Below are 25,751 nucleotides of genomic sequence, written 5' to 3' on the forward strand. Positions count from 1 at the left end.
TCCCACAAAAATAAGAAATATTATTACTGTAGCGCTTGTTTTTTGTCACGCCTCTACTGAAGAGCCACTCTGATTTATCTTTCACTCCACAGCAGTGCAGAACTTTACACACATTTATATTGTATTAGTTGCTTTGCCTAAGGATCTCCACACACTTTTCATATCATTTCTAAGAGACTTACCACACACAGGAAGAGTGGGTAAGGCTTGAAGGATCTCCTTTGTGTCCAGGCAAACGGAGCAATTTGTATGGCAGTCCCCAGTGGTGTGTGGAAGGGGGCTGAGGGCTTCAGGGGGCCCAAGGGTGTGGGGAAGACATGCCATGAGCTCTTTTCAAGTTAAAACTTAGTTAAAAATATTGGAGGAAAACAGTTACTTTTTAGTGCAGGACAGAGGCAGGAATGCCTTTCTTTGATGATGAGGCTGGAAGTGAGTGATTGTATGTGCGAGGAGGGTCTTTTCTATGAAAAATCCTTTTTCACGCAGAAGGTGGGGAGGAGGACTTGAGGCTTGTCTGTTGTTTCCAGTATATTCTATCTCTGGATATTCTAATACTGGACCTGTAAATGTAGAATAAAGAAAAAAAGACCATGTTCACTTTCTTTTAAAGTTTTAATTTATAAAACGAGATTTCCTTGTATCTGATTTCACTTGGTTTCAATCTACAATTGTTACTACTTTTTAGGTAGGTGTTCTGTCTCACTGTTGTGGATTCCATGGGCCCACAGCCCCCTTGTCACTGCTGCTAAGATGGGAGTCCTTAAGTGACTGGGGGGCAAGTCACCTCTCACTGTGTTACCTGTCACTGATGCTTCTATTGATATTCCACAAATGCTGCTAGGTCCCAACTTATATTGGCAGTACTTTCAAGTGTTTAAGCAAGGCATTGTTGAATGTCTCTAAGTTACTATAGCTGATTGAGTTGATATTGTATATTAGAGCATTCTTTCTATTTGTAAGGAACTTAAGTGAAGGGACTGATATGATGTCAATAGGTAGTTGGTCCAATATAATTTTGTTTGAGATGTATTAGATTATTTTTCTCCACTGGTTATAAATTGAGAGTAGTAATGGATATTTATTCCACACCTAGAGGGTATGTAGCTCCTGTGTGGTTAAAATATTATTGAGACCAGTATATCAGAAGAAAAGAGACATTCCCTCTATTAACTTCCTTCAGTTGCCCTCACCCTCATTTTGGCAAATGGACAGTCTTCCTTGCACACCCCCTCAGGAACTTGCAGAGGACACTGTTGCAAGACATACAATAACCCTTGTCTGCAGGCAATATGCGCAGATGGGAAAGATAATCAGACTATTTCTTTTTGAGAGGTCTTCATCATGTCAACAGAAGGGCCTGACCTGGTTCTGCTGTACTCAGAGTGAAAACTATTACTAACAGACATACTTCAGACAGATTTCATAATCACCAGGCTTGTGCAGTACAAATGGTTATGGTGAGCCTCCAAGGCTCCCAACCCACTCAAATTGTCCAACTTAAACAGCACTGAAGTTGGGGAGTGGGAATTAAAAAGTATGATTCTGTTTAATATTAAGGTTGCCCCCCCAAAGTACTTCATTGGTTTTCTAAAATCAATTTGTTCCATGGCCAGCTGTGGTTCTCTCCAGAGACACCCTCAAATCTCATCCTTTGTGATTATTCAAGATTTATGGAAGGGATTGAGCGACATGGTGTAGGTTTTACCATGGGTGACATTATTACATGATTACATTTTTTCCTGCATAAAACAGTGAAAGAAAAGGCCTTACTTTTGAATGTTAACATTTCTGAAAGTGAGTTTCATTTGCAGAGTAAATTTACATTGTTATTATGAGACTTCACACAAAAGACTGGGGTGAAATCTTAGAGACTTCAGACTTCCCCAGGAGCTCTCCCTATAAGCAGTGCTCACTGGAATGGCTTATCCCAGGAGACTTTGGGTACTGAGGAAGAGGGAGGAGCATTCTCTGCTGCCTCTGGCAGTATTTCTCTCAGAACAAAGCTAGTGCATTTTTACCCAATGCACTCCAGAGGCAGATGGCTGCAGGTTGTCCAGATAAAAATGCCATATGTATGTATATATATATGTGTGTGTGTGTGTATATATATATATATATATATATATATATATATATATATATATATACCTTCTAGCAGAAGTAATGTCTGCTTGAGTGTGGTTGGTAGGGTAACAATATGGGTGTAATCATTTATATTTTTAATTTGAATATTTCTCCTAAAATGTCATATGGTGTGCTTGAGTGTGATATTATTATGTTACAGAATTACATGCTTATGATTTTCTAATAAAAGATTTTGTAAAAAAAAAAGGGGGGGGCATTATTTGTGCCAGACTCTGTGTATATAAATTTATTGAGGTGGCATTGATTAATAAAATTATATAGGCTTCAGATATGCAATTCTATAAAACATCATCTGTATATTGTATTGTGTGTTTGCCACTCAAAGTTAAGTCCCCTTCCATCACGGCTTATCCCCCACTTACCCTCTTCTACCTCCCCCACACCCTTCCCTCTGGCAATCACCATATTGTTGTCTGTGTCTGAGTCTTTCTTTTGACAAGCAATGCTTGATTACTTTCAAGTGTACACCATAGTGATTTGACATTTATATAACTTAGGAAGTGATCACCCCAGTAAGTCGAATATACATCTGATACCATGCATCGTTATTACAATATTATTGACTTTGTTCCCTGTGCTGTGGTTTATATCCCAGTGACTATATTTATAACTGGCAATTACTGTTTTTTAATTCTTTAGTTTTTCTTATCAACAAAGCTGCCCATGTTCTCCTCCATTACAAGTCTTGCCGTATGTGAGTAAAACCCAGTGCTTCCAATGGGAAGACACTTGGTCTGTTTTGGGCCTTTGAATGGCTGCGTGATGGAGAAGAAGGTGCAATGAATTCAGACTTTAAGAAAGCAGAATTTCATAGAATCATGCATCTTGTGCTTCTCGTGAGCACACAGTCTAGCAGGATTTGCAGGTACCTGCTTAATTATTGAGAATGTACTGTAAAATAATGATCTGTCAGAAGCACATGAAAAGATGCTCAGCATCGTTAGTCATTAGGGAAATCCAAATTAAACCACAGTGTCAGTGTGATATTCTGTACACATACCGGAAAGTCTAAAATTGGAAAAACTGACCACACAAGCATCGGTGAAGGTGTGGAGCAACTGGTGCTCTCATCTATTGCTGGTGAGAAGGTAAATGGAACGGTCACTTCTGAAAAGAGTTTGGCAGTTTCTTAACAACTTAAACATACACCTTCTGTATGATTGAGCCCTCATACTCTTAAATACAGGGTGGGGCAAAAGTAGGTTTACAGTTGTGAGTATGTGAGACAGTTTATTCTTATATTATTGTGTATTAATGGTTGTATTATTTTTTAATTTTTAATTTAAAAATATATTTTATTGATTATGTTATTACAGTTGTCACATTTATTTCTCCCCTGTATTCCCCTCTATCCTGTTCCCCCCTTCCACCAGCATTCCTCCACCTTAGTTCATGTCCATGGGTCACACATATAACTTCTTTGGCTTCTCCATTTCCCATACTATTCTTACTCTCCACCCTGTCTATTTTGTACCTACCATTTATGCTTCTATTCCCTGTACCTTTTCCTCCATTCTTCTCTCTCCGCATCCTGACTGATAACCCTCCATGTGATCTCCATTTCTCTGAATCTGTTCCTGTTCTAGTTGTTTGCTTAGTTCATTTTTGTTTTTGTTTTTTTAGGTTCAGTGGTTGACAGTTGTGAGTTTGTTTTCATTTTACCGTTCACAGTTTTGATCTTCTTCTTTTTCTTAGATAAGCCCCTTTAACATTTCATATAATAAGGGCTTGGTGGTGATGAACTCCTTTAAGTTGACCTTATCTGGGAAGCACTTTATCTGCCCTTCCATTCTAAATGATAGCTTTGCTGGATAGAGTCATCTTGGATGTAGGTCCTTGCCTTTCATGACTTTGAATACTTCTTTCCAGCCCCTTCTTGCCTGCAAGGTTTCTTTTGAGAAATCAGCTGATAGTCTTATGGGAACTCCTTTGTAGGTAACTGTCACTTTTTCTTTTTGCTGCTTTTAAGATTCTCTCCTTAACTTTAATCTTGGGTAATGTAATGATGATGTGCCTTGGTGTGTTCCTCCTTGGGTCCAACTTCTTTGGGACCCTCTGAGCTTCCTGGACTTCCTGGAAGTCTATTTCCTTTGCCAGATTGGGGAAGTTCTGCTTCATTATGTTTTCAAATAAGTTTTCACTTTCTTGCTCTTCCTGTTTTCCTTCTGGCGCCCCTATGATTCAGATTTTGGAATATTTAAAGTTGTCCCAGAGGTTCCTAAGCCTCTCCTCATTTTTTTGAATTCTTGTTTCTTCATTCTGCTCTGGTTCAATGTTTATTTCTTCCTTCTGCCAAAACTGTTAATTTGAATTCCAGTTTCCTTCCCTTCACTGTTGGTTCCCTGTACATTTTCCTTTATTTTACTTTTCATAGCCTTCCTTGTTTCCTCTAATTTGCGACCATACTCAACCATTTCTGTGGGCATCCTGATTACCAGTGTTTTGAACTGTGCATCTGATAGGCTGGCTATCTCTTCACTGCTTAGTTTTATTTTTTTTGGAGCTTTCATCTGTTCTTTCATTTGGGCCATATTTCTTTGTCTCAGCATACCTGTTAAATAGTAAGGGGCGGAGCCTTAGGTGTTCACCAGGGCGAGGCAACCCACATCATTACATTTTTATGCTCTCTGTGCAGGAGGGGTCTGAGAGGGAACAACGCCACTTGCTCAGCTCTCTGTCTGTTTTCAGTCACTTCCCCTACTACCTGCAAGCAAATTGGGCCTTTTTGGTGCTGATTCCTGGATGGGTGGTTTTGTGTACGTTCTAGGACCCTGTGAGTCTCTCCAGTGAACTCTCCTGTGAGGCTGGGAGTTTCTCCTGCTGCCTCAATCCCCACAGGTGTTTTCAGTCGGAGGTTTTGGGGCTTTATTTCCCTGTGCTGGAACCCTGAGCTGTGCAGTCTATCTCGCTCCCTAGTTGTTCCTCCCAGTTTATCCATACACAGATGTGGGACCGCCCTCTCTGCCAGCCATTGCCTTGCTGGCCTAGGACCTCCAGCTGCTATCATGCTGTGAGTCCTCTCCACCCCGGTTTCCCGTCTCCACCCCTCCTACTGGTCTGGATAAATGTTTCTTCCTTAACTCCTTGGTGTTGACTTCCATACAGTTAGATTTTCTGGCAGTTCTGGCTAGTTTTTGTTTTTAAATTTGCTGTTGCCCTTATTTTGGTTGTGCTAAGAGGCAAAGTGTATCTACACATGCCTCCATCTTGGCCGGAAGTCCTATGCACTTTGATTGTGTTATTTTTCCATACAAACAACTGTTAACCTACTTTTGCCTTACCTTGTATTTACTAAAAGACATGGAAGCACATCCATGCAAAAAGTTGTACATAGACTGTTCACAGAAACTTAATTTCTAATAACCCCAAACTGGAAACAACCCAAATGTCTAATGGAAAGATAAGCAAATGGTAATTGTTTATTGGATATATCCATACAATGGAATGCCACTCAGCAGTGAAAAGAATCAGCTATTCTCCTATGCCACACCATGGCTACGTCCCAGAATAATGTTGCTAAGTTACAGAAGTCAGATAAAAAACTCAAAGACTTAGGAATTGAATTAACATGGTAAAAGTGGGAATATAGGAAGGAGAGGAAAACTTTAACATTACTTCAAAACTAGAATTGACAAGGCTTGATTATGGGAAAAGGGCTAGAGGGGCGCAGACTGAATGAGGTCTTTTTGTAGCTTGTGGTATATTCATTTGTCTATCTGGAAGCTCACCTATTTGGCAGTAAGGATTATGAAAAAGATGGCACTTCAGTACACAAGAGATGGTGAGCTGGTCATTTAATACTGACCCAGTGACAGCTCTAAGACCCCCCAAAAGAAATGTCCAGTATGCAAACTGTCAATACTTGATTGTTTATGGAAAACAAACATATAATTTGGTTTTTTAGTGGAACAAGTATAGATAGCAAATAAAAGTATAATATTAGGGAGAAAAAACGAAGAAAAGGACACAGAAAAATGGGATTCCTAGAGCCAGTCTGACGGACAAGGGAGAATACAGGGTTGAGGGCAGACAGAGTGGGGAAGGAAATAGACTCTATGGGATGCCTCAGGGAAAAGAACAGGGAACTGATTTGGAAAGTAGCCAACTTTCTAGACATCTTGTTACTTTAATGCCTTGGAGTTTTTGGTCACATGATCCAAAGTCTATAATTAATTGCAGCATATAAGAGGTAGTGTCAACTGTGCGCAAGGGCATAGCTTTTGGAGATTATAGTCCCATCTCTGACCTTAACAACAACTGTGTAAACTCTCTGAGCATCTGTTTCCTTATCTGCAACATGGTATCTTCATCAGTTCCTACCTCTTAAAGGTGTTGTATCAATAAGAGATTAAAGGAAAGTGTGCACAAGAAGCACTTGCCATTGCTTCTAACCCATAGTAAGTGCTCATAGGAAATAGATCCTACCGGTTCAAATCCCTGATTGCGCTTCTTTCACCGGTAATAACTACCTTCGAAGTCAGCAGGGTTTTTCTTGTCTTGTTTCAGGCTTTGTGGATTTGACCCTCCATGATCAGGTCCACCTTTTGGAATGTGCCTGGCTAGAGATCCTGATGATTGGTCTCGTCTGGCGCTCCATGGAGCACCCAGGGAAGCTCCTATTTGCTCCTAACTTGCTCTTGGACAGGTGAGTGCTCTGGCTGTAGCTTGGGGGAAGCACCTCCTTTATAGCCCCCCCGCAATTATTCCTGAAGCTCTTTCATCCAGTATTCCATGAAGCTTCCACACATGTTATCAGGTGTGTTGACTCTCTGAATGGGTGAATTTGGGTGATGGAGACCAGTCCGGTTCACAGAAGCCTATGAATAACTTTCTGCTAGGCATCTTCTCAGATTAGCTCTATTATTTCTAAAATATATGTGTATATGCATTTGTATACTTATACAGTGTCCAGTATTGTCATGGCAAAATGCTGAGGACCTGTTTTTTATGTATATGTATATATACACATATATGTGTGTGTATTTATAAAACTATGAACTGTAACTTGCTAACTCTACCTTCATCTTGTGTCATGTAAAACAAATAAATACTCCCTTTTCTTTAATTAGAATATATTTTTTGCCCTCCCTTCCCCTCCCACCTCTCCCCTCCTCTTTTCTTCCCTTGCCTTCCCTTCTTTCTCTTGTCATTTTTTCCCTTCTACCTTTTTCTCCTCTGTTTTCCCCCTGCTTTCTCTTTTCCCAAGTCTCCTCTTCCTCCTGCTCCTTCTTTTAACATTTTTTTTTCTTGTGTTACAGTAATGTAGTTCTGTGATCAAGTTATAACAAATTTGCTGATGAAAATCTTATTCCACATGCAATAATTATTCCAATTCCTTATTCCCTGCTACGAATTGGAATGTGTCTTCAGTGTTCAGGTTTTGGGGACAAAATGACTTGCCACCTCATTCGTATCCATCTTCCCAGGTACAGTTTCTGAGAACAGTCATCTAGTCACTGCGCTTTAAATATGACAGGGTTTGTGACATGAACTCAGTTGCCCAGTGAGGTGATCTTGCCTGGGATTTTATCAGTTGCCTGCTTCTCTTTTCTAGTGAGTAAAAGGTCCCATCTCTACTTATTGTTGCTTTCTAGAACTCCAGATTTAAAGTTCCTACTTCCTCTAGACTAGGATTTCTCAACCTCTGCACTATCGGCATTGTTGGTTGGACCATTCTTTCTTGTGGGTGATGGTCCTGCATATTTAGGATGTGTAGCAGCATTTCCTACCTTCTAGATGCCCAGAGCTCCCCTCCTCCCCAGTGATGACAACCCAAAGTGTCTCCAGACATTCCTAAATGTCCCCCTCCCGCCCCCGCCCAGTCATGTGTGGTGGGAGGGAAGGTGCTAACCTGTCCCTGGTTGGAACAACCCTTCTAGACTCACTACATCCCACGCTGATACGCGCTCTTCCTTATCAAGTTTGTTCCTTTTCTTTCTTTCCTCTTCCAGCAGAAGGTAGCCTTTCCATTGTCTAAGTTCCCATTGTGTTTGGTTTGTACTTCCCTTAGCCTCCTTCTGCCATTTGTGAGTTATAATTGTACGTCTTATCTTCCTTACCAGCTCAAAAACTTCTTGTGGTCCAGAACAGATCTTTTTCTTATCTTCAGTGTAGAAAGTCTTCTATGATTCCCAGTAAATGTCAGTTAATTACACTGGCCGAGGTCCCCAGGTGGTTTATGGCAGTCAGGAGAATGCCCATCTTCTGATTAGTCATTTCAGCTGTTCTTGTCAACAGACCCGCTCCCTTCTTGTTTATTGCTACTCATCAATTCCTGGCTTAGTCCTTTACAGAATTTGCAGAAATTAATATCCATCTGTTTTGGAAGGATTTTTAAAGTTACTAAATGCATTCGGCTTATTCTCATACTTCTGTTATGCAACTTCTAAATTCCAAATAGGGATAAGCAAAGAATCATACTTTTCCCTGCACACCTAGACACACTCTTGAGTAAAATCCTCAAGATTGTAATATATTTACATATGCTTAGGTACATGTTAATAAGTAGAAAGTTACGTAAATAAATGCAAATTATGTAGTAAAAATAAAAAATATGATCTATAATGTAACATTTTCTATACTTTTCTCATTACTAATATGCACCTAAATATTATGAAATTTTAGTAGTATTAAATTACCCTCTTGGTGTTAGAGGCTAAGTGCTTTGGGTGACATTGATATATGCATACAGTAAAAAATTTTATGATCAGCAGTCCACTTGAAATTTTATACATCTGGAGGATGACTTTTGAGTGATAGCTGAGAACATTATTTCTGTCTTTGCCTGGCAAGCTCCCAACCCCTTTGATAACATTTAACTCTGACTAGCATAAGTCCTCCTGATCTCTCTCTGTTGCTTTTCCCATCATATAATAAATACAAAGTGAACATTTTTTGTAACAAAATGTAGAAATTCATATGTTTCACAGCTATGGGCTCAACTGAGAATGGGTAAGCAGAAGATGAGTGTTAGCTTTATCATTTTTATTTTATCTCAGGCTTGGTGACACTACCTTTGAAAAGTCAGCCACCTCTACCAGCTTTTTGCATCTGCATAGACATAGGGACAGGGAAAGCCAGAAGTCAAATAGTCCTGTCACCCATGCATTACAGATGTTGCCAACTACAGTCAGGGCTTTATCTGTGACTAATTATAATGATGTCCAGTTCTCAGAGACCTGCACAAACCCAGGCATTTGTGCCATTCAAAGCAATCAGAAGGATAGAATTTACCCCAGTCCAGCAGTTACTCAAATGTTAGTATTGGCAAGTGGGGTTTAGCGATTATAGGAACAGAAAACCCTACTGGATTGCCACCCTGCATTTGTGAGCAGAGGACGTACTTTCTATCTTGAGTCCATTTGAAAAGATTTATTGCTTGATTTACTCCCTGATGAAAACCCGTGACATCTTGATTCTGGTAGCTTATAACTTTCCTGGTAGCCATATGCTTGAAAGCTAACTTTATTCTTGCCATGCTTAGTTGACCCACGGTTTCCAGTTCTTCCCTGTGCCCTGCAGGGGTGAGTTCCAAGCACTTCATGTAGTCATCTTTTCCTGTGAAAACCAAGAAATCAAGGTTATTATAAGGTATAAATAAAGAACCCAATAATTTCTCTTAATATGTTTGTATGTGTATTTTACAAGAGGAAAGTTACAGATAATGAGAAGGCCTGTGAAAGTAATCAGGAAGTGGAGGAAACTCATTTTCCATTCTAGCACCTAATCCTTGGGTGTGTTTTGGCTACAGAAAACACAAAATCTGTCCTCTGTGTCAACTCCGAATGCACCTCTTTGTTCAGTCCTGCTCGAGTACTCACGCTGGAAAAATATAGACGGAAACCGGAAGCAAACGTGTTCAACTTAGGTTGTTCCTTGCGGGGTCTCTGTTTTTGCAGGAACAAAGTTTGCTATCGCTGGAAGGCAGATGTGATGTTAGAGGAAGCAATGTAAATTGCCTGTTCAGTGAGTCAATCCAGTTTCTACGGGACTGTCTAATTCTGTTTTGCAGGCACCACGCATGCTACCAAATTCTGAGAAATATTTGTGAAGCCAAATATTTCTCAGTAAAGCCAAAGCACTCTCTTTTGACTCCCTTTCACTTTCAGAGAAAAAAATTGAAACAAAACAAAACTATTTTTTCATTTGAAAAGCATGGCTTAATTCAACAAGCAGAATATTCCCACTACCTAGTCTGGCCGGAGGGTTGTTGATCTAGGTCTTGTCATCACTCACGGATTGGGAGGCCCTGCCTGTGGGCAACAGAGTTGGGCAACAGAAAGTTCTTTTACTTGTAAGCATGGAAGGGGAATAAGCTTGCTGCCCTAAGAGAAAAACAGGTTGCTGCACTGAAAAGGATATTTTGCCTCTATGACTACATAGCCAGCTGTTTTCAGGTGATAACTTCATTTTATATTTAAAAAAGTCATTTTCTAGAAGACAGAGCATTCTCATTTTTGGTTATTTATTGTTGGTATTTCAGGAAAAAATGTGAATAAAAACATACAAGTAAAACAATGATTCCAGCTGTGCTTTTATTGACTTTTTGTTTTTAATTGACTTTTTGTGTGTCTAAAACTTAATGTAAATCTTTGCAGATTTCTTTGCTTGGAAGAGTAAAAAAAAAAAATTCCAAAGTAAGCTGATGAATTCAGACTGTGGTCCATCCAAAGGTTTCTCAGACTTGAAGAGAAGGACCTCCCTTTATAGTCCCTTTTCAGATTTCTTCCCTTTGAAAAGTGTGTGCTATACCCAAAAGGAGCATCAGAATAGCTGGGGGAGCAGGTGGGGAGGGAGTGAATATTCCTTTACACACTGTGTTACTTCAGTAGTATTGCTGGAGTCCATTTATAAGGTTCTAGAGGTGCTTTTGTTCGCACCATTCATATCTCAAGCCTTGCTCGTAACCTCTTCATTTTACCTTGTAGAATGGGATGGGGAAAAAAGCAAGGAAGCCAACATTCATTTAACTTCTTTAATGCATACAGTATAATGTTGGGTTATCTTTTATATCTTCTATATTTCATTAATTGCATGTGAATACAGATAGCAAAGAGTGTTACTACTTTATATTCCATTGGTTCTTTCCAGTTCTGAGCCCTTAAGTACTCAATGGCGGTTGCCAGTTGACTGAGTCTTGAAAGTGTTGGGTTTAGCGTTCTGATGAATCTTAGGAATATGAAACTATAAACCATAGAGGAGAAAAATTGAGGCCAAAAGAAGGGAGAAATTAGCCAAACTGTCATGATTATTGCTGCCTTTGAAAATAAATCAAAATGTTGATTGGACTAAAAACCAATTTGTTACACACTTTAAATGGGTAAATTATGTATATGCGCTATGTGGATTATATTTCAATAAAGATATTACACATAAAACATACACACAACCCCGTCAATCATGAAAGCACTTGGAGGAGTTCCACTGGAAAAGGTAAAAGACAAAACATTCAAACCAAGGTTTCTCCTTAAAAACAAGAGCAATTAGTAGCATTACTCTATAAAGTTTGCTAATCCACAAGCTCTAAAGCCCACGGGAGGAATAAGCCTGTAAACAGGACCTATGCAATATAAAATCACTCCAGAGGAAAAAAAAAAAAAAAAGGCATAATTCCAGCCAAAGAATTAATCCTGTGTAGGAGGTGAATCAGCCTTTTCTTACATTTTTATATAGCACATTATTTTTATGTTTGCCCTATGTTATTCACAGTGAACTATGAGTCTGATTTAAAATACAACCAGAATAATATTTTGACAGTTTAATTCCACAATATCTTAATATTAAGTCACACATGCTACCCAGGGATGGTCAAGTCGCCCACTTCTCATATCTGCCCTAATCACAGCTACTTGTCTGCAGTTGACATTGAGTGATCCTCGTTGGTTTCAGTGAGGGCCATCAAAATCCAGTGATAAAGGGGGATGGCCAGCTTCAAGTCTGTGTTAGTTAGGGATTGGCTTAAGTCAACTCAGTAGTTATTTATTGAGTACCGCTGTGATCTCTAGGGTTCTGCATGACACTGAAGGCTGTGAAAAAAGAGATGTAAGAGGCAGACCTGTCCTCAGGGAATTTACTGTCTAGAAGTAAAGTAATATTAGTATGCAAGCAAAAGCAAGCCTGCACTGTACCTGCATCATTCATGTCTAGTTTATCTTCCTCTGCACCTTCTTTTTCTAAATTGAGATAAAATTGGCATATAACATTATATTGGTTTCAGGCGAACAACCTAATGATTCAATTTATGTATATATTGCAAAATGATCACTACAGTAAGTCTAGTTAACAACCCTCACCATAAATAGCTGCCATATTTTCCTGTGCTAAGAACTTTAGCACCGTTTAAATATGCAATGAACTAGTATTAATTATAGGCACCAAGGTATACATTATATCACCAGACAAATTTATTTTATAAGCAGAAATTTGTACCTTCTGACCACCTTTACCTATTTTATCCGCCCATCCCAACCCCTACCTCTCTCAACGGGCAATCTGTTCGGTGTGTGTTTAGGAGTTCATTTTGTTTTGTGTTGCTTTTCATACTCCATATATAAGGGAGATCATATGGTATTTGCCTTTCTCTGTTGACTTATTTTACTTAGCATAATGCTCTCAAGGTTCATCCATGTTATTGCAAATGGCTGGACTTCCTTTTTCGTGGCTGAAAAATATTCCATTGTATGTTTCTTTATCTATTCCTTGATAGACACTTAGATTGCGTTTAAGCATTGGCTGATGTAAATAATGCTGCAATGAACATGGGCGTGCACATATCTTTTTGAATTACTGTTTTTGTTTTCTTTCAATAAATACCCAGGAGTGGAATTGTTGGATCATATGGTAGTTCTATTTCTAATTTTTTGAGGAACATTCATACTGTTTTCCATTGTGGCTGCACCAATTTATATTCCCACCAACAGTGCACACGGGTTTCTTTTGCTGCTCATCCTTGCCAACACCTGTAATTCTTGTCTTTTTTTATAATAGTCATTCTAACAGGTGTGTGGTGATTTCTCATGGTGGTTTTGATTTTCAGCTCTGTGATGATTAGTGATGTTGAGAACCTTTACATATACCTGTTGGCCATCTGTATTCCTTCTTTGGAGAGATATCTATTCAGATTCTCTGCCTATTTTCTCATCCAAATGTTTTTGGGTTTTTTTTTTTTGCTATTGAATTGTATGATTTTTGGATACATTTTAAATATTAACCTCTTATCAGATATATGATTTGCTAATATTTTCTCCAGTTCAATAGGTTGCCTTTTTGTTTCATTGATGGTTTTCTTTGCCATGCAGATGCTTTTAGTTTGATGTAGTTCCACTTGTTTATTTTTGCTTTTGATGTCAAACTTAAAAAATCATTGCCAATGCCAGTGCCAAGAAACTCACTGCCTGTGTTTTCTTCTTCCATAGGCAACTAGGAGTCTTATGATACAGCCTTTAATCAATTTTGAGTAAGTTTTGTGTATTGTATTAGATAATGGTCTAGTTTCATTTTTTTGGCATATGACTGTTCAGTCTTCCCAACAGCATTTATTAAGGAGACTGTCCTTTTCCATAGTACATTCTAGACTCCTTTGTTGTAAATTAATTGACTAGGTATTTGGGCTTATTTTGGGAATCCCTATTCTGTCACTGATCTATGTGTCTGTTTTTATACCAATACTAGAATGTTTTGATTACTATAGCTTCATAATAGTAATCAAAACTATTGATTTTGAGGGTTAGCCCTCAAAGCCTCCCTGAGAATGACGCCTCTAGCATTGTTCTTCTTTCTAAGTTTGCTTTGGCTGCTCAGGGTCTTACGTGGTTCTATATTAATTTCAGTATTGTTTGTTCTATTTCTGTGAAAAATGTCCTTGGAATTTGATAAGGATTGCATTTAATATGTAGATTGCTTTTAACAATATTAAATTTTCTAATTCATAGACATAAAGTATGTTTCCACTTATTCGTGTCTTATTCATTTTTTTTTAATCAGTGTCTACAGTTTTCAGTGTACAGGTCTATCATCTCCTTGGCTATATTTATGCCTAAGTATTTTATTCTTTTTGATACAATTTTAAATGGGATTATCTTCTTAATTTCTCTTTCTGATAGTTCTTTATTAGTGTATAAAAACAACTGATTTTTGTATATTGATTTGGTATCTTGCAACTTTACAGAATTTGTTTATCAGTTCTAACAGGTATTTTTGGTGGAATTTCTAGGGTTTTTGTACCTAATATTATGTAACCTGCAAATGTGATATAGTGATAGCTTTACTTCTTCCTTTCTGGTGTATATACATTTTATTTCTTTTTCTTGCTTAAATTGCCTTGGCTAGGACTTCCAATACTATGTTGAATAAAGTGGTGAGAGGGGTCATCCTTGTTTTATTCCTGATCTTACAGAAAAAGGTTTCAACTTTTCACTATTGAGTATGATCGCAGCAGTGTGCTTGTCATATATGGTCTTTATTATGTTGAGGTATATGCTCTGTACCACTTTGTAGAGTTTTTTAAAATCATAAATGGATGTTTATGTCAAATATTTTTTCTTGATCTATTAAGATAATCACATAATTTTTATCTCTTATTTTGTTAATGTGGAATGTCATGTCAATTGGTTTGTGAATGTTACACTGTCCTTGCATCCCTGGAATAAATCCCACTTGATCATGGTGCCTGGTTCTTTTAATGTATTGCTGAATTTAGTTTGCTAATATTTTTTGAGTATTTGCATCTACGTTCATATGGGATATTGACCTAATTTTCTTTTCTTGTAGTGTCTTTGTCTGGTTTTGGTGTCAGGATAAAGCTGGTCTCATAAAAATGAACTTGGAAATGTTTCCTCTTCTATTTTTTAGAAGAGTTTGTAAAGGGTTGGTATTAATTTTTCCTTAAACATTGGTAGAATTTGCCCATGAAACTGTCTTTTTTGTAGTTTCTTACTGGGATAGTTTTGATTACTTCTTACTAGTATTTGGTTCGCTCAGATTGTCTTTTATTTATGATTCAGTTTTGGTAGGTCATTTGTTTCTAGAAATGTGTCCATTTTTAGGTTGTCTAATTTGTTTGCACATAATTGTTCATAGTAGTCTCTTATGATCCTTTGTATTTCCCTGAAATCAGTTGTACCTCTATTACTTTCTAATGGCTATGATTTCTAAGTGAATATTAATCCATGATTTACACTTGCAAGGGTAAACTGATTCACTCTTGACATTTACATGCTAGCAACACTATATTTATTATGTATTTATCCCGCCTGAAAGTGCACTCTGTTATAAATAACTCTGAAAATCTAAGATTACTTCATATGTTGGTCCTTTGGGTCTGGCCGCAAGACAGTGCAGTTTTGGCAGACGTTTATCAACCTCTATGGTAGATGACCACAGTTTACACATTTTTGAAAAATAACTTATGTTATGGTGTTAGTACTGCTTGGATATTCTCCTATGATGACAGCTCTTAATTTTAAGAGTGGATAGAGGTTTGGATTTAAAGTAAATATGAAGTTAATGTGTCTGTTTCCATTTCTTGTTGAAAGCTGTAGTTGTGTTATTAGTATCATGGTCATGTGCCCTTATGATCTATAGTGTTTCCATCTCTTCTTTGGCATTGACTTTTCCCTGTTGGCCCCTAATCCAATGAGTAAGAATGAAATTTCTCTTTGGATGATTCTGGAGGCATTTGAGATCATTGAGTATTCTTATTTTTGCATTACCTGTGTTTTCATTTGATCAAATTGAAAGATGTTAAAAGCACACTTTCAGTTTCATCTTTGATTTTATACCCAAACAGAGAATCAGTGTTTTAACTTGTTTAAATATTTACCACTCACCATTGGCAGATTCTAAGGTCCATTATGAATTTACTGTTGGAAAATACAGTGCACCAAACATGCTGTGATGATAAGGGAGGATTACTGCAGACACCTGATAAAGAAAAAGCTTCTCTTGTATCTCCAAATGTGATCAGGACAAGTTTAATACCATGTTCAGGTGAGACTACAACTGGATCCACCTTAGCCTCTGGGGACAGCAGATCCTGAGCAAGCACTTATTTCAGTGTGAGTGGGATGTGGAGTGTGGGGATGAAGAAGGTTTCAAAATCTGTGCTCTTAAAAAGATGGCAATGCTACAGATAAGAATTAGGAAGACAGAAGAAAGACCAGGTGTTGGGGAACTCTGATCAGTTTTTCCTAATGCAAGTTGGGCTTCAGGTACTAGGAGGGTATACTGAAGGCTATGTTCAGCAGAAAGCTGGAGCTCAGAAAAGAGATGTGGATAAAATCTGAAAAAGATTTGAATCATCTCCACAGATAAAAGTGTGAAATGAATGTGATAAGTAGGCAGTGGAGAAAGAGGTATCCAAAGGCTAAGAAAAAACTTCTCTAAAAAGCTAAGCCACCTGCAGCCACTGTGGAAAAACCATATGGAATTTTCTCAGAAAGTTAAAAATGGAACTGCCTTTTGACCTGGCAATTCCCCTGCTGGGATTATACCCTAAGGATCTGGAAACACCAATTCAAAAGAACCTAGGTACCCTAATATTCATAGCAGCACAATTTACAATAGCCAAGTGTTGGAAGCAACCTAGGTGCCCATCAGTAAATGAGTGGATCAGTAAACTGTGGTATGCTCACACAATGGAATACTATGCAGCAGAAAAAAAGAAGGAACTCCTACCCTTTGTTGACAGCATGGATGGATCTGGAGAGAATTATACTAAGTGAAATAAGCCAGGCAGTGAAAGAAAAATACCAGATGATCTCACCTATAAGTGGAACCTAATCAGCAAAACAAATAAGCAAGTAAAATATAAGCAGAGCCATTGAAATAAAGAACAAACTGACAGTAACCAGATGGGATGGGGGAGGGGGACAGCATGGAAAAGAAGGGGAGGGGTTATCAAGGAACATGTATAAAGCACAGATGGACAAAGCCAAAGGGGTGTAGGATTGAGGGTGGGGATGGGCTGGGAGGGGAGAATGGGAGGGGGATGAAGACAACTGTACTTGAACAACAATTAAAAAGAAAAAGAAAAAGGAAGAGCTGACCTGTAGGAATTGTAAGTAGAAGAGAATCCCAGTGTGGTTAAGGTAGAATTGTCTGAGAAGTAGAAGCATAAAGTCTCTGATCCCAAGGAAGGGTTAGCTTTCAAAAGAAAAAGGATAGTGAATCATACCAAATACTATGGCGAGGTGGGCAGGAGTAAGAAGGAAGGGATTTGTTAATAAGGGGGTTCTTGTTGTCCCTAAAGAGAATATTTTTAGTGAAAAGGTAGGGGGGAAAATAAACAGAGTGTAAATGTGTTAAATGAAAACATAATGTATAAAAGAGAAAATAGGTAGGGAAAAGTAGCGTTTTGAGATTTGCAGTAGTGGAAAGCAGTGGAGTGCTAGTCCTTGAGAACAGCAACATCAAGGGGAACAGATGCCCTAGCTCCACCCAGTGATACCCAGGGAGAATTTTTTTAGTTACATCATGAGCTTGTAGATTGTTGCTTATTCAGTATGTATCAATCAATTGATTTACTATCCTTTTTAGATACTCAAGTTTTTCCATCTTTGACTAATGAACGTTCCTTCATGTCAACTTGCGTGTCATTTGGATATAAGCCATTAGTCTTTGATGCCTCCTTGTTGAAGAGCACAGTGACATCTCCCAACCTCATATTGTAAATTTGCTGCCCCAGAGCTGGAACCAACCATTTGTACAAGGAGCACTCCTTTATTTCTGAGAAATTGGTATTTAAAGATCAATCTTGGCACTTTGTGTGTTCACAACTTTAGAGTTACTGTTGCTTCTTTGCCTTTCTAATGGGTTAAATTAGGACATAGGCCCCTTTGGAACAAAAAAATATATATATATTATTTTTATTAATATTTCCAATTCAAATCTTGGTTTCTAACAACATAATTACCCATCTGATTATCTTAAATTGTGTAAAAACAGTTTCAAAATAACAATACCAGCGTTTCTGCTAATAAGTAGACCATTGAATATAGCTGAAGATTTCTAAGTGTGTAGCTCTATTTGTCTTTCAATTATATCCCACTGAGATTGGAAAATCAAAATACTGCATTCTGCCAGCACTTGAAATAGCCCTCCTTTCTGAGGTTATGTCCCCAGCTTGATATAGAGTAAGAATCATCCTTCTTAACTTGCTTTCCATTTTTATATTATATTTTCATTTTTAATATGTAAAATATTTGTTCCCAAAGTCAAAAATTTATAAGTAGGTATATTCAAAGAGTCTAACTTTCATTACTAGCCTCTCTATCGGATGCCCCCTATAATGTCAAATTTGAATTAAGATTGGCCACATAAGGTGGATATAAGTATGTGTGTATATTTTTATGTAGTCATATCCCCACCCCATATACAAAAGTAATATATCATTTTATATATAACATTCTGCATATTGTTTTGAAGGTTACTACATGCATGTATATAAAAATCTTATTACTTTCTGTGATTACTTTACATTCCATTGAGTGGAAACCCTTACTGATGTACATGTAGGGTTTTTTTTTTTTAATCTTGTCCTATAAACAATAAAAAAGCTATAATATGTGAATGAGTCATTTTGTATTTTTCTCAGTCTGTGATGGATTCCTAGAAGCAGGATTACTGGGTTCAAGAGTATAGGCACTCCTAATTTTGTTAGATATTAGAAAATTTACTACTGGTGATTTCGGTGTGGCGGTGCTCCCCACCAACCATGTACACAACGGCCTGTTTCTCCACCGTCTCTACAACAGAATAGGTTGTAAGACTTTTGGATTTTCTTTCCCTTGATTTTTAGGAGCTCTATGTAGGCTAACTTTTGATTGACTTTTATATTTTTTCCAGATGGCTTTTCTGTTTTCCAACACCACTTATAAAAAGTAAATATTTTCTCAAGTGATTTAAGATGTATCCTTAATCATATACTAAATTTCTTCATAAACTTGTCTTTTTATCAAATTTTAATTATCTGCTAAAATTTATCTATGAATCAGTATTACACAGTCTTATTTATAGCAGCTTCAAATTGTGTCTTAATTAATGGGACAGACATTTATTTCCCACATATCTCTGTAATACTGCCTTTTAATTTTTTAAGATTATACAGATTCTTTGTTTTTTTGCTCTGTGATCTTTAGAATTAGCTCCATAAAAAAGTTTTTGGTAATTTTGGGAGGATCATGTGAAATATAAATTGACTTAAGGATCATTAATATGATCCTTATTATTGTGTTGTATCTTCCTATCCAAGGCAAGGCATGCCTTTTCATTGGTTCAGATATTTTTGTGTGTCTTTTATAAGTCTTTTCAAGTATCCTTATATAGTATATTTGCAAATATAGTACATGCAAATAATTGATATTTGCATGTTATTTTTATAGGCAACTACTTTACTAAATTCTCTTACTGTTTAGTTTTTCCATCAATTTTGGGGTTTCCTAATACACAATCATATTATCTACAAATAGAGGCTGTTTTATCTCTTCCTTTCTATCCCTAAGCATCAAAATGTATTTTTTAATTTAATTGCATTGAATGATAACTTCTAATACCTTGTAAAAATAGTCACAAATAGTGAGTACCATTTTTTTTGTTCCTACATATTCATTTCACAAGAGTTTCTATAGATTTCTGTGTTATTAGGTGTTTTTATTAAGAATGAAAGTTATCTTCATTTCTGTATCAAAATTCATAAGAAAGTTTGTTGTAAAATTTTCTCCTTGTGTAGTGTTTACAAGTTATCAGGGTTGTACATGCCTCACAAAACTAGTTTGGAACTTTTCTTTGCTTTTCTATGCTCTGGAAAGTTTAAGTAACCCTGGGATTATTTGAACTTTAAAATTTTGGTAGAAATCTCTTTTGAAATCCTCTGTACCTGGTGGCTCCTCTAGAGGGAAGCACCCTGGAGTTTTTCATTCTTCTGTGGTAGTTTGGTCTCTTTGGACTTTTTATCTCTTGTGGAGTCATTTTTGGCATATAAATCTGATAATATTACCGTTTCATTTAGGTATTCAAATTTAGTGCATTGAGTTAGGCAAAGTGGTTTCTGACTTTTTTTAAAAAAAGAGTCTCTGGTTTACTTCCACTTTATAATTTATTTTCTGTATTTATCTTTCTTTTAGAAAGTGTAGATCAGCTAGTGGCTTCTCTATTGCATGAATTTCCCCACCCCCATCCCCAAACTGACTTAAATTTTTTAAAAATTTTCTTCTGGTTTTCTACTTTCTAACTCATTATAATTTTAGCTTTTTAAGTGCTTTCTTTTGCTTTCAGTAAGTTAACTTTTTAGTTCTTTCTCTAGCTTTTGGGTTGATACTTAATTTATTTTTATTTCATGCTGTAGGTAATGAATGCAAGTAATTTTCTCAAAACTCTGCTTTAGTTATGTACCATAGATTCTAATATATCTTGCTTTTATCATCCTTATTTTCTAAAGTTTCAGTGATTTCATATTTTATTTCCCCTTTTATTTAAGAGTTTAGTGAACAGTTTAGTTTTCAGGTTTAAGGGGCACTTTTTGTTTTTTGTTTTGTTATTAATGAACAGTTCTTCCTTTTGGGATCAGAGAATATTGCTCATTATTTCAATTACTTTTGGAATTTATTGAAGTTTCCTTTGTAGCTTAATATAATTTCAGTTTTCTTAAATATTCCATGCACAGTTCATATTAAGGTTTATTTACTTTTGCTATGATAGAAGGTAAAATATTATCTGCCTGTGTCTATTTCTTTTCTTATATACTGCAACTTCTGCTTAATGAAAATTTGTGATCTGTCATCTGCTCCATAAATATTCATATTTGCTTAATCTCCATTGTACATTATAGTTTTTTGTGTTACAAAGTTTTCTATTCATTTAATCTTTTTTGTGGATTGAATTTTACCATCATATATCAAGATTGTGATGCTTAATTTCTTTTTATTTTCACTTAATATATCTCTTCCCATTCTTTATTTTTAATATCTGATTATCTTTGCTTTATGTATCTCTCTTATGTAATCTACAATTAGATTTTACTTTATTAATCAATCTAAGTTTATTAATAGGTGAGTTAAGCCAATTTTTATTTATGGATAGTACCATTGTGTTTGATTCAAGTTCTGTTGCATTCTTTTATATTTCCCACATATTAAATGGTCCTTTTTCTTTGACATTTTTATTTATTTGTTTATTTTCTTTTGTTTTTAGGTATTTTGTGTTTTTGCGCTGGTTGTTAGGTTTGTATATATTCAGTCAATTCTTCACTTAGAAATTGTTTCTTCCTATGAGCAATAGTCAAGTTAACTAGTACCTTAACCTTCCTCAGCTTCCCTCCAATTTTAGCCACTAGGATTATTTTTTTTAGTGTTAAACTTTTTATTGTTAAATAAACTTATGCTTCTAGTACTTCATTTGTTAGAATCAAATGATACCAGTTTACTCATCTAATACCTAAGAGGTAATATTAAGCTATTAATATCTATGACTCTCTCTTTCTCATCTTATTTTTATTGCTTGTATTTTTAAATATATTTTTAGAGTTTGTAATATTTAGATACTCCCATTCTGTCACTCCCTAACTCCAATTTTTAGTGTTAAATCTGTCATGAGACATGTTTAATGTCCACCTTTTCAGACCATCTGAGAATGGTCCTGTCTCTCTCTCCTCTCTCTGTGTGTGTGGAGTTTCTTTTATCAGAAGAGGATTATGCAGACACTTTTTAAAAAGTTTTTAAATGTTTCTAATTTTTTTCTGTGCCCTTATGTGGAAAGTTTGGCTCTATAGAAAATTCTTGGCTCATTTTTTCTCAAGTATTTTTAAATGATTACTCCATATTTTTTAAAAAATGCAATGTTGTTGTCAAGAAGTTGGATGGCAGTCTGATTTTCTTTCTGTTATTAGTGATTTGGACTCTTTGTCTGAGTGCCTACAAGTTTTCTTTTTCATAGACTTAAATTTCAGTGATTTTACTAAGACATGTCTCTGTGTTGACCATCTTAGGTCAGTTTTCCCAGGTATATGGTATGTCTTTTGATCATATGGACTGAAATATCTTCATTTATAATTTTAAGTAATTGTTTGGCTACATTACTTTGATTTGCTTCTTTAGGGACCCATTCATGTATACAAAGGATACCATATACCTTTACTCTATATTTTATGACTTTCTCTTAAATTCTTTTATTCTTTTCCTTTACTCTTTGCCCTTTGATCCGTTTTCCCCCTCACCATGCTGTCCTTTGAGTCTATTTGTTGTTATATCCTATTTTTTTCTGTTACTTGACCATACACCTGATTTCTGTTTTTGAAATGTGCAACTCTTCCAAAGCTTGTTTTCTTTTTTTTTCTTTTTAACATTATTTTATTGTTGTTCAATTACAGTTGTCTGTATTTACTCCCCACCCCACCCCAGCCAAACCAACCTCCCTGCCTTGCTTCCACCCCCTGCCTTGGTTTTGTCTATGTGTCCTTCATAGTTGTTCCTGAAAACCCTTCCCCCATTATCCTCTCCCACCTCCACTCTGGGTACTGTCGGATTGTTCTTAATTTCAATGTCTCTGGTTATATTTTGCTTGCTTATTTCTTTTGTTGATTAAGTTCTAGTTAAAGGTGGCATCATACAGTATCTGTGATGCATTCCGAAATATTAGGCTACCGCTTCTATCTGCTTTGTGGATAGCAGTATTATGAAGAGCTGAATTGTCAGTGCAGATCCAAATGAATCATAGATCTCAGCCACTCCAAGTTTTACTAATAGCAAAGAATAAAACTAAAAATGGGCATAAGTAAACACAACATTATCCCTCACTGGAAGGACTCTGAACCATGGATGGAACCGCTAAAAGATCCGTTTTCTTCACTGAAATGCATTTTGATTTTTGGAGTGATAGATGATTGCCAACTGTGTATGTGATATAAGTTCACTCAGAAAAAGCCATTTAGGTTTCATGTGACTTAGCTTTTATATTTTGTTAGTCAAGCAGATAGAAAACCTATGAGATAAAGTTTTATCAGCTTGGGTAAGTTTTAGCAGCTGTGTCCCATAAAATAAAGAACTCAAGGATTTTTGTTTGTTTTGTTTTTTCACTGTGAACAATTTAGATAGACTTGATACATCCAGTTAATAACATTCTTAGATCCCAGACAAGAAAAAGCTGAAACTTATCACCACCAAACCAGTACTATAAGAAATGTTACAGGGACTTCTTTAAGAAGAGAAAAAAAAGATAAAAATATGAAAAACAAAATGGCAAAAACTATATACTTATCAATCATTACTTTAAATGTAAATGCCTCAATAAAAAGAAATGCTTCAATAAAAAGAAATGGTGGCTGAATGGATAAGAAAACAAAGACCCATTTGCTGCCTACAAGAGACCCACTTCAGATCAAAAGACACACACAGACAGAAAGTAAAGCGATGGAAAAAGATTTCATGGAAATGGAAAAAGAGCTGAGGTAGCAATACTTGTATCAGACAAAATAGACTTTAAAACAAAGGTTATAAAATAAGGCAAAGAAGGACCCAGCAATTCCTCTTCTGGGTATATATATCCCACAACACCCAAAATACTAATTGGAAAAGACATGTGCATCCCTAAGTGTATTGCACCATTACCTGCAGTAGCTAAGACATGGAAGCAACCTGTGTGTTCATCGATAGACACATAGATAGAGAAGAGGTGGAACATACACACAATGGAATATTATTCAGCCATGGGAAGGAATGAAATCTTGCCATCTGCAGCAGCATGGATGGACCGAGACAGTATTAGGTTGAATGAAGTGGGTCAGACATAGAAAGACAAATAATCATAATCTCATGTATGTGTGGAATCCAAAAAACAAAATAAACAAACTCAGAGATACAAAGAACATTTTGATGGTTGCCAAATGGGAGGGGAGTTGGAGGGACAGGTGGAAAAGGGGAAGGGATTAAGAGGGGCAAATGGCCAGTTATGAAAACACTCATGGGGATGTAATGTACAGCATAGGGAATATTGTCGATAATATTGTAATAACTATGTGTGGTGTCAGATGGGTACCAGACTTATGGATGATCACTTTGTAAGTTGTATAGATGTCTAATCACTATATCGTGCACTTGAAACCAACATAATGTTGTATGGCAGCTGTAATTTAAAATAAAAAAATATTTAAAAACAGTCTTAGGTAAGAACTTCCCTCATTATCTTTGTGATATTCAATCCAATTAGAATGTTTACGAGTTCTAGTTAATCAGTGTACAAAAACAAAATCTGCCTTTTTATAGCAACAAATATAGAACATAAATATATCCATATATAATTATATATAATTTATTGTTATACATACTTTTTACAGTAGTAACAACAACTATAATATACTTGGGAATAAATTCAATGAATTGTCCGAGGTCTGCAGAGACAATTGGATGCCTCTGTTGAAAAACACTAAGAACATAAAACACTAACAAGAAAGCTATACCGTGTGTATGGCTACGAAGATTAATTAGTCAAAACATATCAGTTCTCCACAAATTTATCTATAAATTCAGTGCATTTGTAATCAAAATCCTGAGTTAATTCTAAAGTTTATGTGGTAGAGGTCAAAAACCAAGTATAGCCAAATGCTTCTGAAATTAAGGTAGGGAGATTGGCTAAAAAGCTATAATAATTAAATGATAAAGTCATGAAGTTATTATAAATAAGACAATGTGGTACTAGCATAGAAATAAGCATATAGACTAATGAAATAGAAAAGAGAGTTCAGGAGCTGGCATTTAGGAATGACTGACCTGTGGTAGAGAGAGCCTTGAGATTTTGAGGGAAAGGGTGAACCATCACATTAAAGGTCCCGAGACAAATGGCTATCTAGATAGAAAAAAAAGTCTTATCCTACTTCAACACGTGAAAAAAATTAATTTGAGGTGAATGAAGGACTTAATTAAGAGACAAGCTAAAACTTTTATAAGAAAATGTATTTCAAGTTTGGTAATTATGTCTTAAACAAGCACACACCCCCCCGCCAAAAAACTAAAGTTGACCTCTCTAAAATTAAAAATGTTTATAAAAAAAAATAAAAAGAAGGTAGATTGATAGAGAACTGATGGAGAACTTTATGCTTTTTCAAGTACATATATTTTGTCAAAATTATTTTGTGTGAACCACTTATTCCACTGAAAATACACCAAGGAAAGAGAACAATTTAAACAGCTCACAGTGACTTTCCATTCACATCCATCATTAGCTAAGTCAGAAACCTGTATCACTTTAAGTTTTCTGCAATGTGAAATGGAAATACTTGTGGAGGGCCCTCACTGATGCATTTAGAGTTGGTATGTTCAGGGAAATGGAATTGAAATGTTTCAGTGAGAGTCATGGGCCCGGTCCTTGAAATAGATGTTGGTTGAGTTTTCTGTAGTATGTAATTGCAATACAATAAGGCTCAAAAGCATTTCAATAAAGTGTGGGTGGAAGAGGAACATGCTGCTTCAAGAGCGTCATTAGCTTTCTGCAGACTGGAGCTCTCTGTCATTGGGAGGAACCCTGTTTACCTTGGTTCAGAATCAGTTTTAGCCATCATCGAGGCCTGCGGGGTCAGAGTGCACCATGGAGTCCTTGGGAATAGAGTGGGTGGGGTAAGAAAG

General features: G+C 36.4%; 1 protein-coding gene across 4 annotated transcripts in view; it reads left to right on the forward strand.

Annotated features, from left to right (window-relative positions):
- The window catches only part of ESR1 (estrogen receptor 1), a 345,015-nt gene that overhangs the window by 272,476 nt on the left and 46,788 nt on the right, over nucleotides 1-25,751 (forward strand). For all 4 annotated transcript variants that reach the window (XM_053914185.1, XM_053914184.2, XM_053914186.2 and 1 more), the window contains one exon: nucleotides 6,652-6,790. In XM_053914185.1, the coding sequence (XP_053770160.1) occupies nucleotides 6,652-6,790 (139 nt within the window). The remainder of the gene's footprint in view (nucleotides 1-6,651; nucleotides 6,791-25,751) is intronic.

Source organism: Desmodus rotundus, chromosome 11 (assembly GCF_022682495.2).
Source record: "Desmodus rotundus isolate HL8 chromosome 11, HLdesRot8A.1, whole genome shotgun sequence".
NCBI lineage: Eukaryota > Metazoa > Chordata > Mammalia > Chiroptera > Phyllostomidae > Desmodus > Desmodus rotundus.